Source organism: Xenopus tropicalis, chromosome 5, assembly GCF_000004195.4.
Source record: "Xenopus tropicalis strain Nigerian chromosome 5, UCB_Xtro_10.0, whole genome shotgun sequence".
Taxonomy (NCBI): domain Eukaryota; kingdom Metazoa; phylum Chordata; class Amphibia; order Anura; family Pipidae; genus Xenopus; species Xenopus tropicalis.
In genome coordinates, this window is record NC_030681.2 from 133,223,385 (window position 1) to 133,245,139 (window position 21,755).

The following is a 21,755-nucleotide window of genomic DNA, read 5'->3' on the forward strand; positions in this document are numbered from 1 at the left end:
ATAACGGTTGCAAGCCTTCTTCCTCAGGAGCTGGTTATAGAAAAGACAATTGTTTAAACATTGTAGAAATTTGTTGAACATCAATAATTACAATCATTGTTGTATTTATAACAAAACAGACAAACATTGGGAAAGAGTAAAGTGCAAATCTGCTATGACTTTCCAGCTGAGGAAGGGAGTTGGCCATTAAAGCTTGTGTCGAAGTTTTCTGCTTACAATATACAACATAGGGCAGTAGCCCACTGAAAATTCAGTGTGCCTCTCCCCTTCTTTGGCTGACTATATTTGCCAGTAGGCACACGCCATGCTGGAACACAAGTCCCTTCCTTGTCATTATGGGCATGACTGGGACAGGGCAAGGGCAATCACTTGTTGTTCTGTTCATACCTCTTGGTCAGTGGCAGGTGTAAGTACTCCTTAGCAGAGTTCTCTTGTTATTTACAGTAGTAGAAGCAACATTTGCATTGATGCCCACTAACATTTATTGAGCCCCATTATCCCTTTCTTTGAATATTTCTAATATTAATAATGCAAATTTACTTTTATTATTCTAAAACATGTAGATTGATCAATCCTCCCCCTCATTGGTTGTCATAAGGTAATCGACAGGGTCAAAACTATATATATAGTGCAATGACCTTGATCCTGTAGCATAGCAATATCCAGTAGCAATGTATTATAAAAGTATGAAGTGCAATTCTTTATAGAATATGGGATGCAAGAGAGAATAGGGTTCCAGATTACTTAAGAACCTTCTTACTGTCTAATTCTTCTTACATCTAGACCAGGGGTCCCCAAACTTTCTTACTCGTGAGCCACAGTCAAATGTTGGAGAGCAACACAAGCACCATAAAGGTTCATGGAGGAGCCAAATAAGGGCTGTGATTGGCTATTAGGCACCTCTATGCACACTATCAGCTTACAGGGGGCTTTATTTGGTAGGAAATCTTGTTTTTATTCAACCAAAACTTGCCCCCAAGTCAGGAATTCAAAAATAGCTCCCTGGTTTGGGGGCACTGAGAGCAACACCCAAGGGGTTGGGGAGCAACAAGTTGCCCCTGAGTCACTGGTTGGGGATCACTGATCTAGACTATGCGTAAAGAGAGGGACACAACCAGCAACTTAACACTGAATACAGATCAACAAAATAGAATACACATATATTCTGCTAGGTGCTGTACTTACCCATTTACATTGTTATTGCTGTCTTGGTACTGATTGTTTCTTTGAGTTTGCATATAATAGCATGTGGTTTACTAAGTAATTAAATGTGTGAGAACTTTCTATTATCCAAGTACCAGAAAACCTCTTTGGTTCATATGAGAGGTAACATTACTGGGTAAAAGAAAACTCTTCACAGGTAATGTAAGCTATGCTGTAATGTATCTTGTAATGAGATTCATCATCATCATCATGAGAGATGGGTACATGTGTTAGAGAGATGTATGAGAGAGATAAAATAATTGCTCAAACTCACCTTTCGAAGGAGGATGACTAATTTGGAGGGAGTCCAGGCTGGAACTTTGGCCCTATTCTCAAGGATGGAGTGTCTCAATGCCGCATCCCCGTGTTTGTCATCAAATGGGTACCACCCAGTGGCCATTTGGCACAGAATAATGCCAAATGCCCACCAGTCCACCGCCGCATTATATCGCTGGTCTGCTAGCACCTTGAAGGAAAGGTAGATTACTTAACAAACTGCTAAATATATCCAAAGCGGTTTTCCTATAATATGTTCATGCCCCATCATCATAATACTCAATACTAATATATTAGGCCAGTACACCTAGTTCCCAGCCCACGTGAGCCAACAGTAAAAATTGTAAAAATGTGTCCCATTTTACATTTAGAAATACTACTTAAATCTAGTGGAGTCCTTGGAACAGATGTTTGAAAGAGCTTAAACTCCCTTACCTCTGGAGCCATGTACTTAGGTGTTCCTCTATAGCCGCAGGTTGTGTCGTGGCCAAAGACATGTTCCACTGCCAGGCCGAAGTCTGCAATCTTGATGTGACCCTCGCTGCTTATCAGTATGTTGTCGGGCTTGAGATCACTGCAACGTAGAGAAATAGTTGAGACATAACTCAATAGTTGAGAATAAAATAAATCACATTTCTGTTATGTTACCTTCTAAAGGAAATTTTGAAGCATTAAAGGGAAATTTTCTCCTGGCAATTTCTTATAAAACTTATTTTTTTGTACTGTTCTTGTAGTCACCCAAAAAGAAAACTGCAGCTGTATGAAAACATACTGATGCAGCATGCAATTTCCATAGGACTATTATGCAGCATTTTGCCTGTGTCTATAATGCAAGTTGCAATGTTGCAAGTATAGGTCCCATGAGTAGCATATTCACCATGGTGCTCAAACGCACAGGCATTGAAAGCATTTCACTAACATATATATCAGTGCCAGTGTTAAGGAACTCTTAGGGCATCTTTTCCCTTGACATTTTGTCTAAATTGGAGAATACAAAACAAATATTAGAATTGAGAGCAGGATTTAACTTACCAATGGATAATTCCACGAGAGTGAAGATACTGCAGGCCGCACACCATCTCCGCAGAGTAGAAGCTGTTTATGATAGCATAATTATATTACCCCAATACTAAATACATATTAATAACTACACTGAATCATTTGTTGATGAAGAATATGAGAAATCAGGTGAAATTAAGCAAAGTGATTGTTTTTCCTTTAAGTGAATCACAACCCCAAACAGCCCACCCACTGCACAAACATATATTTCAGGAGCATATATGACTTTTGCCTTTTTCTTTCCTTTAGGGCTGCAAACACTTTCCTACATATCCAAGCTGGATTATTTTAACCTGTGTGCAATAATTACATAGAAGACCAAGCAGCAGTAATACTATAAGTAAGTAAAGTGTCTATGTCTATGGAAACTGCTCAGGCTATTTAACTGCTACTGGGGCCTGTGCCAGTATAAAATAGATCCAATTTTATTTGTACTGTGTGTAATACTAATATATATATATATATATATCCATTACCAACATATTTTAGTGTATAGGTATAATCATTTATAGCAGAGTAATTATATTTATTTTCTGCTAATTGTTTTGCCCCTTTTCACTCTAACTTTCTGTGCAATGACTGTGTTCTTTCTGTTTGCCATAGGTACTATATTCTTACATCACTTGTCTGGTTTTCAGGTGGTGTTCCTTCTTGAGAAGATCCTTAAGGCTTCCTCCACTGGCAAACTCCATAGCGATGAAGGCGTAGTTCTGGTTTTTGGATAAAGGAAAAGGAGAATGACTCAGATGAGCAGGTAGCACAGTACTGAACAGTTTAATGTAGGCTTCTACATGGCTACATTAGAACAAAGTACATATGGCACAAACAGGTGCATACGTATAGGAGCTGCAACTGTGCTTGGGCCCTGGTACCGTCATAATTACTCCTCTGGAGACAAAGATATATGAAACTGTTAAGGAATACTATTGACTATATTGTTTTAGCTCCCTATCCCTGTACTGTATATCATTCAAATACATTAAAAGCTTTCAAATATTTCTCTAGAATGCTGCTAATGGTCACATTGCATCTATGGCACAATGATACTGGGTTTGTCCATGATCTCACCCTGGGCAGATAGGGAGTAAGACTCTATGTTCTTGGTGGGAGGGCTGGAAACAAATTTCTAATAACCCAAAGTATGAGAAATGGCAGATCACTGTGCCCCTTTTTATCACAGTAACCCCTTCATCATCCACTCATGCCAGTACTAAAAAGTCTAAATGGCATCTGCACACTATGTACAAGTGTGTGACTGACCTGTGGAAGAGAGCCATGATTTTAAATAAATTACATGGCATGTCTGGCAATATCTTTTACCTGTGTTTGAAAGGCTGCATGCATATGGCACAGGTATGGGTGCCCAGCAGCAACCCTTAGCACTCGTGCCTCCCGCAGAATGCTCTGTCTGTTCGCCATCTGTGGCTTCTTCACGATGACCTTAATGGCCACTTGTTGACTGTTGGTAGGTGTGGAAGCCAACATGACCTAAGAAAGGCAGAGAAAAGAATAAAAGGTTAATGGATTTCCTTAGGGACGCTGTGGGGCAATGTCGCTGCCACTATAATGACTTTGTAGACAAAAAAACACGTCTGACTTTTGTGTTCATATCCAATTATGTTGCTGTCACTTACTTTGCCAAATGTACCCCGTCCAAGTACACGATGGAATGTGTAGCTTGTGATGTCCAAAGCGAGGGGCCTCCTGACCTGAACACAGGGCCTCTGGCTGCATCCTTCTCCTGGGGAGAGATATTTTATTAATTTCACTTGGCTGCCATCACATCGACAAAGAGCAATCTTTAATATTATTAACTGTAGCACCGTACAATAGTTGTATACATCAAACAGACGCATATTTAATACAAATCCTTACCTGTACAGGAGGTGAAGAGGGTCCTATTCCTCATACCTCACATATTAATAGTGAAGGGTTTTTTTTTTAAGTGATTTGCAGGTTGGGGGCTGGGGATTCTTGTGGAGAATTTTTTTATAGCTTGGGAATACTGTAAAATGATTACTAAACTATAGTAGTGCTGGACCCTTGGGGGGCAGTAGTTGGCAGGGAGAATCAGACTGAAGGCCATTTAGTGTGACATTCAAGTATAATCCATATTTTCTTCTCTAGATACCCCTGAAGGCCAGCTAGTTTCAGGAGGAATTTGGGGTTTGAATTTACTTTGCTATCATATATGTTATTAGCTAACTCTAACCATGCTGCATTGGTCATGTTGGGCCTCAAATTTAAATGTAAGGGGCCCCAAGATTTCTGGTGGCTTGGGTAAGGGCCATATGGTGCAGTCCAAATAATGAAAGAGTTAACTTTATTAAACCCAAAAGTCACAAAAAGAGATCTGTGGCTGACATATTAATGATCAGCACCAAGCTTTTCTATGAGACCAGTGCTTTAACTGTACATTCTGCAACCCCCTGTTATATATTCACTGTATCTCAACATATTTCTCAGCACTTTATAGTGAAATCAGGGGCCCATATGAAACAGAGCAGCCTGGATTGCCAAGAAAGGGGAGGGAATTACTACAAAGGAGGTTTGAGTGGATTTGGGGCAGGGTTGGGTGGGCCAGGGGTTCATACAGCAACCCTGTGTATAGTCAAAACCACTTTAAATCCTCTTTATAAAGTGATATTTAAGTTAATGGTCACAATTATAGCATAAAATCACATCCAGATTTTATTGAAAAACATTTAAAAAGTACTTTCCATTCCCTAAAAACAAAGAAGACAAAAACCATATTTGAGGGGCCCCCAACATTAAGACAAGCTTCCTCAGTTGGCAAAACAAAGGCAATGCTATTAGTTCTTTATTATTAAAATGCTTTCTAAGTAGCCGGACAGTGCCTTACATGTGCAGATTCTTATAACTCGGCTCAGTTATGTATACCTTATCCTCCAAAAAGGTTTTGGTGCGAACCAACAGCTTTGTTTATAATGTGGCACAACAACTCAGTCTCTTAAGATCATGTTTGCAATGTTTGTAATCACATGCTTAATGTAAGGAATCCATTAGATTGTACGGAACCACTGCACTATGTCTGTCTGTATGTTCAGGTTCATACGGAGGGACCCATGTTCAGTACTAGAGACACGCTAAATAATGGAGAGCAGTGATGCCTTTGAATCTTGACTTTAGACAAAGTGCAAGCAGGAATTATGTGGCCGCTACTGTGGGGTGATAAGATGCCATTACAGAGCCTGAACATACAGACTACGAACAGACTACAAACATTGCTTCTAAACATACCCCCATATGTTATAAAATACACTAAGTTTGCCCAGGAGCAGTAACCCATAGCAACCAATAAGATGTTTGCTTATAAACAGGTGATCAGTAAATGCTACCTGCTGGTTGGTTGCTATAGGTTACTGCTCCTGGGCAAACTTAGTGTATTTTATAACATATGGGAGTAAGATCAAGTCACAGTGTTTAGAAGCAATGTTTGTAGTCTTTTCTTAGTCTGTATGTTTTATTACATAACCCCCTTAATATTTTTTATAATAAAATGATTGCATTACATTTGCCCAGGAGCAATAACAACAAATCAGCAGGTAGAATTAACTGGTCACCTGTTTAAAAATAAACATGTACAGGTATAGGACCCATTATCCAGAATGCTCGGGACCAAGGGTATTCTGGATAAGGGGTCTTTCCTTAATTTGGATCTCCATACCTTAAGTCTACTAAACAATGAATAAAACATTAATTAAACCCTATGGGATTGTTTTACATTCAAAAAGGATTATTTATATCTTAGTTAGAAAAATGAAATCAGTTTTAAAATTCTGAATTATTTGATTAAAATAGAGTCTATGGGGGACAGGCATTCTGTAATTCGGCGCTTTCTGGATAACGGGTTTCTGGATAAGGGATCCCATACCTGTATTTGGTTGCTATGGGTTACTGCAACTGGGCAAAGGTAGTGCCTTTTATTACATATGGGGGTAGATCTTTAAACTTTACACTTTTTTTTTGCCAGGCTTGGAATAAAAAATAATGTTTAATTATCTGTAATTTCAGTTACTTACCAGCGCTGCTGTCTGTGCTGCCGCTTTTTCTCTTCCTAAACTTTTCTCCACTATTTACTCCCCAATCGCTGCTGTTGTCAGTGATGCTACTGCTGCTTCTTTTCCTCTTCCTGATGTCACTGGAGAGTTTTTGCCTCTTTTTCTCCCTTTCCTCCTCGCCATCGCTGTGGTTCTTACATTTAATACTCACCTTTTTAAACTTTTCTCCACTATTTACTCCCCAATCGCTGCTGTTGTCAGTGAGGCTACTGCTGCTTCTTTTCCTCTTCCTGATGTTAGTGGAGACTTTCATCCTCTTTTTCTTCCTTTCCTCCTCGCCATCGCTGTGGTTCTTACATTTAATACTTACCTGCCTATTTTCTTCCCAATCACTGCTGCTGATGTTAATAATGCTGCAGGAAGTTTTTCTCTCCAAGTTGTTGCTGGAGAGTTTGATGGGACTTACCTGTCTATTTTCTTCCCAATCACTGCTGCTGATGTTTATAATGCTGCAGGAAGGTTTTCTCTCCATGTTGTTGCTGGAGAGTTTGATGGGATTGACAGTTGGTCCTCCTTGTCAATCCCTGCACTGAATAACACTTATGGGGTATTTAATCGGAATTAAACAAACCCCACAGTGTTTGGAGGCGATGTTATTTAATAACTGCTGTTCGCAGACTCCTACAAATGCAATTCCAAGACGTGTCACTGTTTATTCGCCAAAGAACAATCGCACCGAAAAAACGCACCCAGACTCTCCAAAGACCTAAGCAGATCTGAGATAACGGCAGTTGGGCCAACTGACACTGCCGTGCGCACTAGGATGCTGGTCACATGGCTGTATCAGCCCAGAGTAGGGACTGTCACACTGGCTGGATAGGGCCCCTAGCATACTGTAAGGTTTGTAGAGACCCGGGAGTCTAGTTTTATATCACTGGGAAGGGATATATATATATATATATAAGAATCATATTGAGAGGAGCCTTAATAGGTACTTTCAGTGAAGAAGGGGAATATAAGTGCAATGTAAGTTGCAGTTGGTCATCTATTAACCTGGTTTATTCTAGTTGGGGACTGCACATGATTGTAAGTGCAAAATAGAAATCACAGACACATGGGTACAGAATTGTGCCCATTACAGTTACATACATGCCACACGTGTGCCTGTCTGTACCAGTGCCACACCCAGTTTGCTGCTGATTGAGTTGCAATAGAAACCCGGCGGTTATTATGGGATAGTGGAACTGATGTGACATGCACTGAATTTCTGCATTTGGGAAAGTGTGAAACAAAGATCAGTTTTGCGTGTTTATATTGCATTGTTGGAACAAACGGAATTGGGCGCTGTACATAGTTTCCTAGAACATTTTGTCCCAGATCCACTGAGCTACATGCATACCACATGGGGATATGGTTTGTAGGCAGAAGAGCTAACACTCTATTGGGGCATGAGTAAGCAGTACAACAGAAATACATTGTGTGACAGAATATTATGCTATTTTTCACTAAAGAAAGGGAATATTTAAGAAAGAAAGCTGTGTTTATTTGGTTTATTATATTTGAAGGCCTCACATGATTTTCCATAGAGAATAGGGGTGCTAGGGATTCAGACACGCAGAGCTGTCAACCCCTCCCCTATTTTTTTTTTCGTGAGTTGCCTGATTTTTATGGGTCTCCCGCGGCGCTGTGCCATGTGGTATGAGACACAGTAGGATGGAGCTCCCTGTCCTGTAGAGTTTACAATCTAAAATATAATACCTGGATCAATGTATCATATTTTTGTGGGCACATTGACTGACTGTGTTGTATTGTAACCTTTAGTATTACCTCAATTATTATACTCTAGAAGTTCTTTGTTTCTTAGGAGAGATATGCTGGCCATGGCTGCCAAATGTTAGTGTTAGAGAGAAGGGAGAACATATGCCTATGTATTGCCTTCATGCCACCTCTTTATAGGTGTTAGCTGATCCCAGTTGCACCTATCAGTTCATTGATTGTGTCATAGACACAAAACGTAGGAAAAATGTAGTTTCAAAGACCAAAATGTGTGCAGTAGCTTAAGAAAACCCCATATGCTGCTCACTTATTCACAAGAGACAAAGCTCCTTATGTATCAGTTACTGTTATGTCATGTTATATTTCCTATTTATTAATGCATAACGCACAAGCATGTAGCTAGCCGCCATTATTACGCATGCTCTTGCTAATTTGCTATGGGGAGATACTCATTAAACTTTCTAAGTTATATTAAAGTTTTAACAATACATATAAGGTTTCTGTGGGTTCTGTGCCAGTAATTGCCATACCAGATTATTTTATTTCTTTCTTTTGCCCTGCACAGCAAGTCTTTTGCGTTGATAAATGATTGCATGCAGATGTTCAAAAGGTACCAGTTTTGGTTTATTTAAACACGATGACATATTGGGGCCATCCTCAGGGTATACAGTATATGGCACCTGTTGGGTTCTCTGCAGTTATAAGGATCATTAGACACAGGGAAAGATGGTCCAAAACCACAAGTGAAATTGCCTCCGACTTGACGCAATGGCCACCATTGCAGCAAAATTGTCAGAAAAAATACCGTGTAATGGATGAAAAAATGGCAAGTTGCATCTGAAATGTTATTTTGCACACTTGTGATAATAAATAACTCCTGAGATCTCCATTGCATCCATTATGCCATTATGGAGAACCTTTGCGGGTGCATTAGTAAATGACCTCTTTCATTTAATTAAGGAGGCAGTATACTCTAGGTTGGCAGAGCTTGGCTTTATAGGCACAGATGGGCTGAGGCACGGGTGCCCAAAAGGTAGATTGCGGCCTACCAGTAGATCACTTTAACGTTTCTGGTAGACCTCGGGGTGGAATGCAGTGGGATGACATCCCGCCACTTCTTTTCACCCCCCAGCATACTGGAGCTTTTGTGTGTGGCTGCTCAAGCCATCCGTCTTTGTAGTTTCTTCTCAGTATAGAAGATTGTCCCCACCGGGCCGCTGTATATATTTGTTCCCACTTTATATATGTTTCTGTGTGCAGACTACAAAGTGGGCCATGAAGGGAAGTACAAACTACTACAATCCTTTCACATTAATCAAGTGCCAACTTCAAGTTTAATGTTACGTGGGCATTAAATGTGAATTTGGCGCTGCATTTATATATTGATATGTGTATTTGTTAAACATCGATTGATACTTTTTCTTGCTTATTGCGCCAAATGATAGACGTTGCGCTATTTTAACTGTGGTAGAACTCATGATGGAGGCCAGGTGGCACGAGTAGATCACAGGGTGACAAAGTCTGGGCACCCCTGGACTGAGGGATATGGGTGGATAGAAAGTACCTTGCCATCAGCAAGTAGCACAGTCCAACTGCAAGCATGCATCTGTTGCAACATTGACTGCAGTTGATTATCAGATTTGGAACAAGCCTTTATTATCCCATTGTTTTATTAGTTCTACTGAGTGACACTAACATTGCCATTCCCTTGCCTTTTATTAGAAAACAAGCATACTTGCTATATACAATCACAGACACTTGGTTTTAGATGAACAGAGAAATAATAATGAGACACCATGACTTTATTTGGCATTGCACGTTGGGGATATGGGTATTAACCTTATCTGAGCTGGAGATATATGGGACCTAACAGAAAGATGTACAAAAGCACAGGAAAAGGGCAGCACCGTTGTACCGGCGTAGAATGAAAGCAAAACTGCACTCAAATTAATGCTATTGACAGAGGCCCATGTGCCCATACATGTTCCTGGCAACCTATGGTGAGCACCTACATGCCTATTTAGCCTGTTCAATTGTGTGCAATAGGGCACATGGTGCGGTAACTACTACAGTACCCGGTGGTTCCCTTAGCATCAAGAGACTAGGACACATATTCCATTATAAGGGTAGCGCGTGCGTGAGAAATAGTCCCCTGGGCAAGCTATTGGGCATGAATGCATGATAACCACACATAAGTGCCGTCCATATATTTATTTCTGAAAATTCTGTGAGGGATCTACCATTTTTATCTTAAGATTATTCAGTGTTGGTTTCAGCTTTTATCTGACCAAGACTCTAGCAAACAACAAACACTTTATATATTAATATATATTTTGTATGCTGTTATTATGTAACTCCATGAATGACAACTCCTTACTCTTGCACCTAAAGCATGTTGTTGAATCAGGGGGAATTCCTTTGACCTTAGCTATCAATAAAACCACAGCAAACTGGGTCATTTATACTGACAACTAAATAACAAAATAATGCTAAGGGACCACCACAATATTTATCAAATATGCTGATTTTAATGGAGCTCTTTATTTCTTTATGCCATGCTCACATAGGAAAAACTCCTAGGCAATATACAGCCTTTCATCCATCCAACTTTACATGATTTACTATAAAAATTGTATTTAGGTTTCATAGATTATATGATCATTATCCAGTTTCTGTATGTGCAAGTCCAAACCAGAAATGTTCCTCTTTATCTTACTGAAACTTAATAGGAAGATCATTGAGAAACAGCCTTTCAGCAAAGAATAAACACAAAGGGTTCTATGCAACATCTTTTCCCCCCTGAATCTACATAGTATTGATACCATTAACTTGCAGCACATAGCATTTTAAAGAGGTTTTATTATCACTTTATACCCCATCCTATAGTGAGCAATGGTGAAAGTATAAAGCCTATTCCACTGATTGCTTTAAGCCAAACTGCTTTTTCAAATGCCTTGAATATCAATTTTGCAAACCATTTTCATTGGTGAATAGGACTTAGACATGGGCCAACTGATATCAGCATTTTAGGCTTTATTCATTGGTAAGGGCCCTTGTTACTTCTCCCTGCTGTATAGGTTGTGTAATGGAGAAAGATGGGGCATATTGAGTAGAACGTAAAGTTTTAAACACTCAGTTTAACTTACATCTGCTTTGTCTCACAGAGCATTCTGGGAGAGAGATACTTTGCCATCATGGTGCTTTCAGTTACCACTCCATACCCCTTTTTTAAAGTATTGGCAAGACTCCATCACGAGTGTCTAGTACTGGGTTCCAGCATTCAAAAATTACACTATGGACCCAAAGTCCTGACAAGAGTTGGTATCTTAATAAAGTAATCAGAGGATCTTAGTTATGAAGTAAGGTTGGCCTCATTGGAATTGTTTGTCTTGGAGAGAAGTCTATCACTTTTTATACATATATGAGGCCATACAAACAGCTTTCTGAATGACCCCTAACAAAATAATTCTTCCCAGAAGCACATACCTTTATTTTAGAGATGGAGCAAACAGTTGGCTCAGACGGCTCACCATGTTCAGGGCCTACTCTCACAACTCATTTTTTAGGAGGGGGCAATTAAAGACTTTATTTTAAATTTGAAATAGAGGTGAGATATTAGCTGGGACGGGGGGGGAGGTGTTTATAATAAATGGAGGAAAAGATGATGGCTTATTCTAGTTGATACAGAGGAAGGCAAAAGGCTTCTGAAGTTATAGCCAATTTGCCTCAGACCCAAATACCACTTCTTGAAGCCCCCTAGTATGGGAACCATCAGACCGTATTGCGACGCAATAGTGTTAGAATCAGACACAACACCAATGGTAGGAACATTTTGTTGTTTTTTTAATTAAAGCCATTTGATTTCATTCAGTACAAAAACATTCACACAAATCATTATAAAGCTTATCTACAGAAATAAGAAAGGTTTATTAATGTTCCCCTGAAGTCCCTCTCCGGACACTGAAAATTCTTTCCTCCCATTGACATTTGGGGAACAAATACATAACCTTTCATGGACATTTATTTGTGCCCCAGACCCTTCCTGATCAAAGTAATTTATGTGCTTGAATGTGTGTCTTCTGATACCATGGGCAACTCCCACGCTAGAGGTGGATTTGCCTTCCTTGCATAAATAATCACATGGAAATTTCTTTACACGTATATTTTTTAGTTCTTTCTGTGGCAGCCGGCTCGGAATGTTCTGATTGGCTACAGGCTAGAATTATAACTAAAGAGCCATACCTTCCAGTTAAACAAAGTAACCTCAGAAAAATCCAGCCCACTTTAAAAAACACAAGAGCAACTGCAACAGGTGCCCAGGCCCCAGCTCTTGTACAGGTATGGGATCCCTTATCCGGAAACCAGGTATCCAGAAAGCTCAGAATTACGGAAATCCTGTCTCCCATAAACTCCATTTTAATAAAATAATTCAGAATTTTAAAATTGATTTCCTTTTTCTCTGTAATAATAGAAAAGTACCTTGTACTTGATCCCAACTAAGATATAATGAATCCTTATTGTAGGCAAAATAATCCTATTTGGTTTATTTAATGTTTTATTGATTTTTTAGTAGACTTAAGGTATGGAGATCCAAATTACGGAAAGATCCCTTATCCGGAATACCCTTGCTCCCGAGCATTTTGGATAATGAGTCCTATACCTGTACCTAAAAATGGCAGCTCTTTGATAGGCTCATTTACACACAGCCAACAATTCCAACCACGCTGCTGCCACTGAGACATTGGGCCCAAGATGTGCTGTGTCTCGGAGTAAACATTTTTTTCTCCTTTTTATGAAGTTATTTAAAATGACATTTTTTGTAAAAAGAAATTCTCACTCTTGTACATACATCATAATCCTTCACTTGCTTGAATTCTGGCTCAGGAGTACAAAAATATCTAGTTATCTATATATATATATATATATATATATATATATCAATGAATGCCTGGGTGCAGTCCTCATCGGCGTACATAGTAGAAAAAATGGATCGCATCTCACAGGACTTATGAAAAAATTCAGTAATTTATTAGGTGTAAAGAACAAGAACTGACGTTTCGGCCGCGACAGCAGCCTTTCTCAAAGTTACACGTAAACAAACAAACAAAACTTAAATACCCAGTGTGGCGGGAAACTAGATAGTGACGTACAAACATGACGTATACATTACAGTGCCAACAATAAATTTGACAAGATCCCTTATACACTATAAAAAACGATTAAATGTTATTTAAAAGCTGTATAATAAAGAGTTTAAGAACAATGTTCTCACTGTGTCTCAATTCATTCTTGCAACGCATAATTTATTATAGCCCATTGTTCATCTTGGGTCACGGGGAATTATTGTTACCGTATTTTTCGCTGTATAAGACGCACTTTTTCTTCCCCAAAACTGGGGGGAAAAAGTTGGTGCGTCTTATACGGCAAACTCCTCTATGTGCCACGGCTCTCTGCCGCATCCTCGATTTTATAAGGTTGCGACCGTGCGTACTGATGTCACACGCACAGGGCGCAACCTTATAAAAGCACAGAAGCAGCTGGGAGCCGCGGCACAGAGAGGAAGACACAGGAGCTGGAGGCCGCTGGGGGGAGGTTAGTGGGGAAATGGGGGTGCCGTGGGGGAGCTGGAGGATGCTTGGAGGCCCGGGGGGAAGCTGAAGGATACTTGGGGGGGGCCCTGGGGGAAGCTGAAGGATACTTGGGGGGGCCCTGGGGGAAGCTGAAGGATACTTGGGGGGGCCTGGGGGAAGCTGAAAGATGCTTGGGGGGGGCCCTGGGGGAAGCCTCATTATGTGCGAGCCCAGAGACAATTAACTTTATACAGTTGATATAAAATATTTTACTACAGTATTTGGTTCAGAATCTTTTTTAGTCTAGATTTTCCTCCTTTAAAATTGGGTGCGTCTTATATTCCGGAGCGTCTTATAGGGCGAAAAATACGGTACATAATTTTTTACATTCAGCTCATTAACCATTTTATAATAGTTGATCAGTATGTGTAAAGCTACTCAGTATCTAGTCACGAAGGTGTTAATCAATCAACCTGATATCGTAATAAATATGTGCTGTATCACCCTGCGTTTTATTTACAAAGTGCTGTAAGGTTACATAAAATGAAAACTGTATATAAATCATTAAGTTATGTTTGGCGTACCAGTTGTCCTTGAGGTTAGAGTAGTAGAAATGATAGGTGAAATAAAGACCACTCACCTAATATCAATTACAAGGTACTGTTTTATTACTACAGAGAAAAAGGAAATCAGTTTTAAAATTCTGAATTATTTGATTAAAATGGAGTCTATGGGAGACATGCTTTCCATCATTCGGAACTTTCTGGATAACGGGTTTCTGGATAAGGGGTCCCATACCTGTACTGGGATTTAGCATGACAGAGATTGCCTAATGCTCTAAAAGGGGAAGCAGTAGCTTAAGACCTTGGGTGAGTCCTGACCTACTAACTAGGGATGAGGCTAGCAGGTTAGCAGGTAGAAGAGGTTGGTTATTGGAGGTAACTCTTTCACTTTCTGAATTTTGACCCCATCAAGGATAAGATTAATAAGTTGCAATTGTATCTCAGTGCAGGGGTTGAGTATTCAAGGCTCTGCCAAAACCCTACATCTAATTAAGTTTGAGAAACGTTCTCTTTTTTTAGCGTTCAGTGCAGGAGATGATTGTATACACTTGATATACTGTTGATCTTTTTGCTAAATATGTATTTTGCATGTCTTCCAAAGTGGGCCCCCCTAAATGGAAATTTAATCCAAAAACATGTTGGGGAATTACTGGCTAAGCGTATTTACCATACTTATTTTACCATTAGCAAACTTGTACTCCTGGTGAATATTATATGAGAATCATATCTAAGTAAAATAATAGATATCTATAAGGAATCACAGTTCTTTTTGTTTTTATGCTGATGACCAGAGCTGACATCTCTCTCCCTTATTTTGCAGACTAAAAAGATTAATCTGATTACACCCAACTAAACTGAGGGATGTCATGGCACAGATGGAGCTGCCCAATCCAGGTATCAAATGTGACAATGCTGCAAATCTGCACAGACTTCATGTGTAATAAATATACATCTCAGTATTACAAGCTAGAGAGAACATTATCACATTCCTATATAGTCATACATTAACCCTATACCAGTGTGCTCAGTGTAGTACAGGAACAGCTGCCATTTCATATGATACAGATGGTGTAAATGGAGATTAGTAAACCAAAGACATAACAGGCCCAGTTCTATAAGTATTTATTGTCTACACTCTCAGTATAGTCTTTATCTGTATGAATAGAAGCAGCCATGCCTCAGCGTGTTGATAGGCCAGTTGCGCTGTGTTATGCTAATGGTATACATTGCTGTAACAGTTTCAGCAATGTATACCATTAGCAGAACACACAGTGTAACTGGAAGTCGATATGTACTGACCCAATTTCCTTGTTCCCGAATATCTCCGGACCCATGCCAATGTTTTTTGAAATGCTACCACTGTAATTAGTATTAAACTCAAACCAAACATAATACAAGCACAAGATGAAACTACACATGTGTAAGCAGATCTATGACTAGTTTATTGTGTTTTTGGAGAAAGCAATTGTCCTCTGCTTCTGTTCACATAGAGTAAGGCAACCACCTGGGCACTGGTTCACTAGCTGGAAAGTGTATCGTACCTGATAATATTGTTCATATTTGGTTCTACACATTACATACAATGTGATTTCTAAGGTGTAGAACTATGAAGTTTGTATCTGTAATATGCTATATAAACTTTCATTATGTCTGTCCCACCTCCTGTACCACTGCCCCTACATGGTTTACATACTTTAATATACACTATATTAAAAGGATCTGGACACCTGTGCAAAATTTTAGATCCAAGAGTACTAATACGAAATTGGTCCTCCTTTTACTAGTTTGACAGCCTTTACTCTCCTGGAAAGGATTTTTACTAAATATTAGTTGGAAATGTTTCCCTTTGGCTACAAAAACATTAGTGAGTTGAGCAATGACATGTGGGCTGTCAGGCCTGGCTTGAATTCCAGATTCTATTTCATCCCAGAGTTCAGGTGAGTTAAGGAACTGGCTCTATTCAAGCTATTCATGTTCCTCAACTCTCTTATCTGCAAACCTATTCTGTATGGACCTTAATTTGTCCCATAGGGAATTAAAAAAAAGGATTTGGCACCCTTGGACTTTGTGGGCTAACTAGAGTCAACATAGGGGAGGGGACTGGTGATCCAAGTACTTGAGCATTGAGAGGGCTACTAACAAGCTTTTGGAATAGCTCACACAAAAGGGTGTAAGAGACAGTGACCTTTGATTTTTTTACTTTTATACACATTTGTACTTGAATATGTATTTTCTATTTGAATAAATCCCAAGTGATTTGACATTCTACATGATGAGTGATCCTGGTGTTATTTATGTGTTGAAAGAGATCCCTCTTGCATCAATGGGTTACATGTCTCTTCAGCTGTGAATAACTTGCTACTTCTTTATTCAGAAGCTAAGTCGGAATAAGTTACATTGTTTAAACCAAACCTCCAATCTGAACATGTGAAATTCCCACCATAACACATGGGAACACTTTTGTATTGCGTTGCAGACTCCTGTGTAATAGTAAATAGAGTAATACATCTCAGAATGAAGGCAATGTTTTCCCCATGAACTAGAGTACAATATATACATTACTCATTACATTGCATCATCATTTTGATGGGCAAGCCAAGTATATCATCTTACCTATTAAGTGCCGTACAAGGGCCTATACAACAATAAAATGTAGTCAGATATTTTTTTTTTACAGCAATATTTAGAGTTGCTTCGGATGAATGTGATTTAGATCTGTTTACAGGCCTAAAAAGAAATGGGCAGACTTTTAATAATGTAGGATTTCCCCTTTACCTGCCCTAGTTTTGTGTCTGATTGTGCATTTTAATCCTAGTAGAAAATGTAGCCTTTGTTACCCGATGGGACATTATCCAAGATGACATCATTGTGCATAATTTAATATAAAAGGAAAACAGACCTGGGTTCAATTACACTTTTGGATCTATTAAAGATGAACGAAAGCCCTCCGTAAGATTGTTTTCTGAGCGCCCCTCTCCCAACCTTTACAAGGTTTACCTCCCAAATTTGCCCCCTATTCCTTTCATGTTGATAAAAAACAGAGCAGCCAGCAGGGTTGAAGGGTGCCATTTTGCGTCGCTAAATCTTTTCTTGATTGCAGATGTGCAGTTTGTGCAGTTGGAGTCGAGATGGATCAATTTCAACCAGGTGCAGCACATGCTCAGTGTTGGTGATGATTATCACTTGCAAGAAAATATTTTATGGCTATCCCTATATGCTTATTATGAGTCTCTTTAACCCTTTAGAAACCACCTCATTGGACTTTGGCCTGTTCTTCAGTTTCAAACAAAAACAACAAAGCCACCTCTGTTGGGCACAAAGTCTATTGCTCCTTTACCCCTTAAATCAACTCCTTGCTCATGGGATACTATAAGGCAGCATGTAAGGTTATGTGCTCAAACTGGGGCCTACTGGCTATGCTGCATTAGCCTTACTACTGAGGGAGCTTTGCTGTATGCTGCTCAGATTTAGGGTAACCGGCAGCTCAGATTTAGGGTAACCAGTTTCCAAACTCCATAGTTTGGTATAATTTTCCAATTCTTATGGCTAAGGAGACCTGGGGCACATAGCCGACATGTTTAAACATTGCAGCATGGTTACTCTACATTCTGACTTATGTCATTTCATGTTGCCTAAATACCTGTTTAAATCAGAACACCTTTAAGTGCACATATGATTTAGGCTGATTACTCAACAGAGCATTTACACGCAACATGGTTGTGTTGATATGAATGCAATGCAACATATTGTTTTTATAGTGTGGAGCTATAGTTCTGCAATACAGAAGGTTGCCTGGCCTTAATAAAACTCGTATGCATTTGTTATAAAAGACAAAAATGAGGCAGTTATTAAGAATGTTAATGTCTAACCTAGCCTCATATTACATAAGGCAGTGATCCCCAACCTGTGTATCAGGAGCAACATGTTGCTCCCCAACCCCTTGGATGTTGCTCCCAGTGGCCTCAAAGCAGGTGTTCATTTCTGAATTTCTGGTTAGAAGGCAAGTTTTGATTGCATATAGGCTTCTAAAGGCTACTAGTCCACATAGGGCTACCAAACAGCCAGTTATAGCCTTACTTTGCAACCCCAAGAACTTATTCCATGCTTGTGTTGCTCCCCAACACGTTTTCCATTTGAATGTAGCTCACGGGTATAAAAGGTTGGGGATCCTTGACATAAGGAATATCAGGCTAAATATAATATCAAGAAGATTGAGAAGGATTTATGTAAAAGGTTACAAACACACTGTAGAAATGCTAGAGCAGGGAATCTGATAATAATACACTTTGCTACAGCCATGGCTGCACATCCGCCTTGTTTATATAAACTATAGTAGTGTTGTGCAATTGTACATAATATATTAAATACATACATAACACATACACTACAACAGCCACCCGTACTGCACAACTGTCCTGCAGTCTGGGACCACTGCCTAAATGCCCCACAGCCCCATTGAAAGCCACAGCAACTTGGCTCCTGCCGGACAGCTCTCCCAGAATTTGCTGACAGTCTCACAAGATGAGACAGTGATGTGTGACTACAGAGTACACAAGCGCAGTGACACGGACCTACAACGTAACCCCCTGATGAGTACGTAATGGCGATGAACTGCTAATAATATGTGGTGGTCTAAGCAGGGCACCGCAGTCCATGGGTGGTCGCTTACTTTTTTTTCCTCTAATGTGCCTCAGAGGGGAAAAAATGATTTCCTGACTCCAAGATGACAATCAGACCAGTCCCTTTATTCTTTCACTTGCTTAAAGGGGTTGTCCACCTTTGAGTTAACCTTTAGTATGATGTAGAGATTAATATTCTGAGGCAATTTGCAATCGTCTGGGGCCGCCAATTAAAGGCTTTGATTGGCTATTGGTAACCCCTACGTGGACTGGCAACCTAAATGAGGCTGTTTGGCAGTACATGTGGTTTTTATGCAACTAAAGCTTGAGTTTATGCCAGGAATTAAAAAATAAGGAACTGCTTTGAGGCCACTGGGAGCAACATCCAACAGGTTGCTCACAAGCCACTGGTTGGGGATCACTGCCTTATATATTTATAAATATCATAGCCCCCAAAAGCAACTCCAGCATAAACAACCAGTCTTCATAACTGAGACCTTCCATACCCGTTACCAGCTTAGTTGCCCATCTCTGGACCCTCTCTAATTCAATAATGTCCCATTTGAGCACTGGAAACCCAAACTGTATGGCTTATTCTAGATGGAGCCTTATCCTTCACTGGCAGATCTATGCACCTTTTCATACAGACTCCTTATAACTTGTGCATTGCAGGACAAACACAAGGGAGAAATTAACACCCCCTTTGAGGAGGAGTGTGTGTGGCACATACACATACAACTGACATTGGCCTAGTGAACCACGTGCATTGACAGTGAATGCATCAGCACACTGGAAGTGACATCTTTCACCGTAATAAAACCTGCTGTTTTATAGAAGCCCACAATTACACTGGAATTTAGTGGTAAAACTGCATTGTGAGGAAAATACATAACTATATAAATATGTTTTAATGCACATGGATATTTTAATAAGCCATTTTGCTTTCCTCAGATTCAGGCACAAGGCAATGAACACTAAGGCCCAAGACAGCCCTGTGCTTTACAACTACCACTGACAGCAAAAAAGTGTGGCTGATCATTTTCTTTATATATAGGTAAGTCTTCTCTATTTGGCATGTCTGGAAACTCTACCAGGGCTGGCTGAAGTGTACACATGATTATGTGACCAGAATAGAGGAGGCAAAAATGGACCAGCACAGCACTATACCAAGTTACTAAGAGATTGGATACAACCAGGAACAGGTAATGATTTATATTCATTACACAAAGGATACAGAGATACTGCACTAGATCTAGAGCTTTCTCGTCTATATGCTCAGTAGCAGGAGGTGCAGTCCCTGGCAGAGTGTGCCTTCTAGTACCCACCAGAAAACCTAGTATCCATAACCCGCTGTAAATGGGCATTTCTCATGGGTCAACCTGAGGATTCCTAAATATTTCTTTTATTTCCCAATCAGTTCAATTTGCATCATAACATATCCACAATTGTAGAGCAAAACACTATAAAATGCCTTTACATTTCTGACAGTGTAAATTGCCACATGTATGTCAGTGTGCATTGTCGGGTATACATACCCACTTCAATTTACGTTGCCAGCAATGGAAAAGTACTTTTGTGATCAAACTCAGGTGGAAAAATGCCCTGCGTGTCGTTACCCTAATTCATTTTTACATTTTTTGTATGGGCTTAAATCTTGAAAAGGCTGAATTGCTTAAATAACAAATGCATTTCAATACATTTAATACTTTCTACTTGTCACTCATCTCATTCACACAATCCATAAACACTCACAAAAACACACGTACACTTTCATGCCTAATTTTCCTAAATGAAACACACCATAGTCATTGCATTTTTTAGTAGGGGCAATTAAAGACTTTATTTTAAATTTTAAAAAGAGTTGAGATATTAGCTGGGACAGGGGGAGATGTGTTTATAATAAATGGAGAAAAAGATGATGGATTATTATAGTTGATTCAGAGGAAGGCGAAAAACCCTTCTGAAGCTATAGCCAATTTGCCTCAGACAGGGAAAATTCCTTCCTGATCCCAAAATGGCAATCGGACGAGTTCCCTGAATCAACTTTGTGAAAAGAGAGAGATGTAACCTTGTATTGTTTATTGAGGGGCGGTATGTGAGGATAAGGGATAGAATTATATATATATACTCTGGGAAAGGGTATTTTTCAGCCACATAGATGTTAATAGCTGCTTTGATTACAATAGGTAGAGCAGGTGGTGTGGTTCCTGAGCAGTTGATGTTAATGCCATATGGATCAGATGGTAGAAGGTGCCGATGTTATGGGACAGAGGAATAGATGTTAATTGCAGATGGAAATGATAGTAGCATTGATTCAGAGGAAGGCAAAAAAAAACCCCTTCTGAAGCTATAGCCAATTTGCCTCAGACAGGGAAAAAATTCCTTCCTGATCCCAAAATGGCAATTGGATGAGTCTCTGGATCAACGTTGTGATAGGAGAGAGATGTAACCTTGTATTGTTTCTTGAGGGGCGGTATGTGATATATATATATATATGTGTGTGACTGGTGTAGTGGAAGCAAGTTGGTTTTGCGGAAGTTGCAATATTAATGAATGATGTGGTGAGTAGTGGAAGAGGTATGTTAGTCTAGAGTTGAGAAGTGGCATATTTAGTGTGGCGATTGAATAGGATTTTGGGCACAGAGCTGGCATATTAAGTGAGTGTAA

General features: G+C 39.6%; 1 protein-coding gene across 1 annotated transcript; it reads right to left on the minus strand.

The window, feature by feature from the left end:
• Positions 1 to 1,122: 1,122 nt before the first annotated feature.
• On the minus strand, positions 1,123 to 7,092 carry LOC116410991 (protein kinase C theta type-like). The gene is made up of 8 exons (XM_031902751.1): positions 6,582 to 7,092; positions 4,173 to 4,279; positions 3,859 to 4,026; positions 3,157 to 3,248; positions 2,512 to 2,574; positions 1,915 to 2,053; positions 1,478 to 1,669; positions 1,123 to 1,128 (listed from the first exon to the last, which is right to left on the minus strand). The coding sequence occupies exons 1-8, from the start codon at positions 7,090 to 7,092 to the stop codon at positions 1,123 to 1,125; spliced, it is 1,278 nt and encodes a 425-aa protein (XP_031758611.1).
• Between the last annotated feature and the right edge of the window lie 14,663 nt (positions 7,093 to 21,755).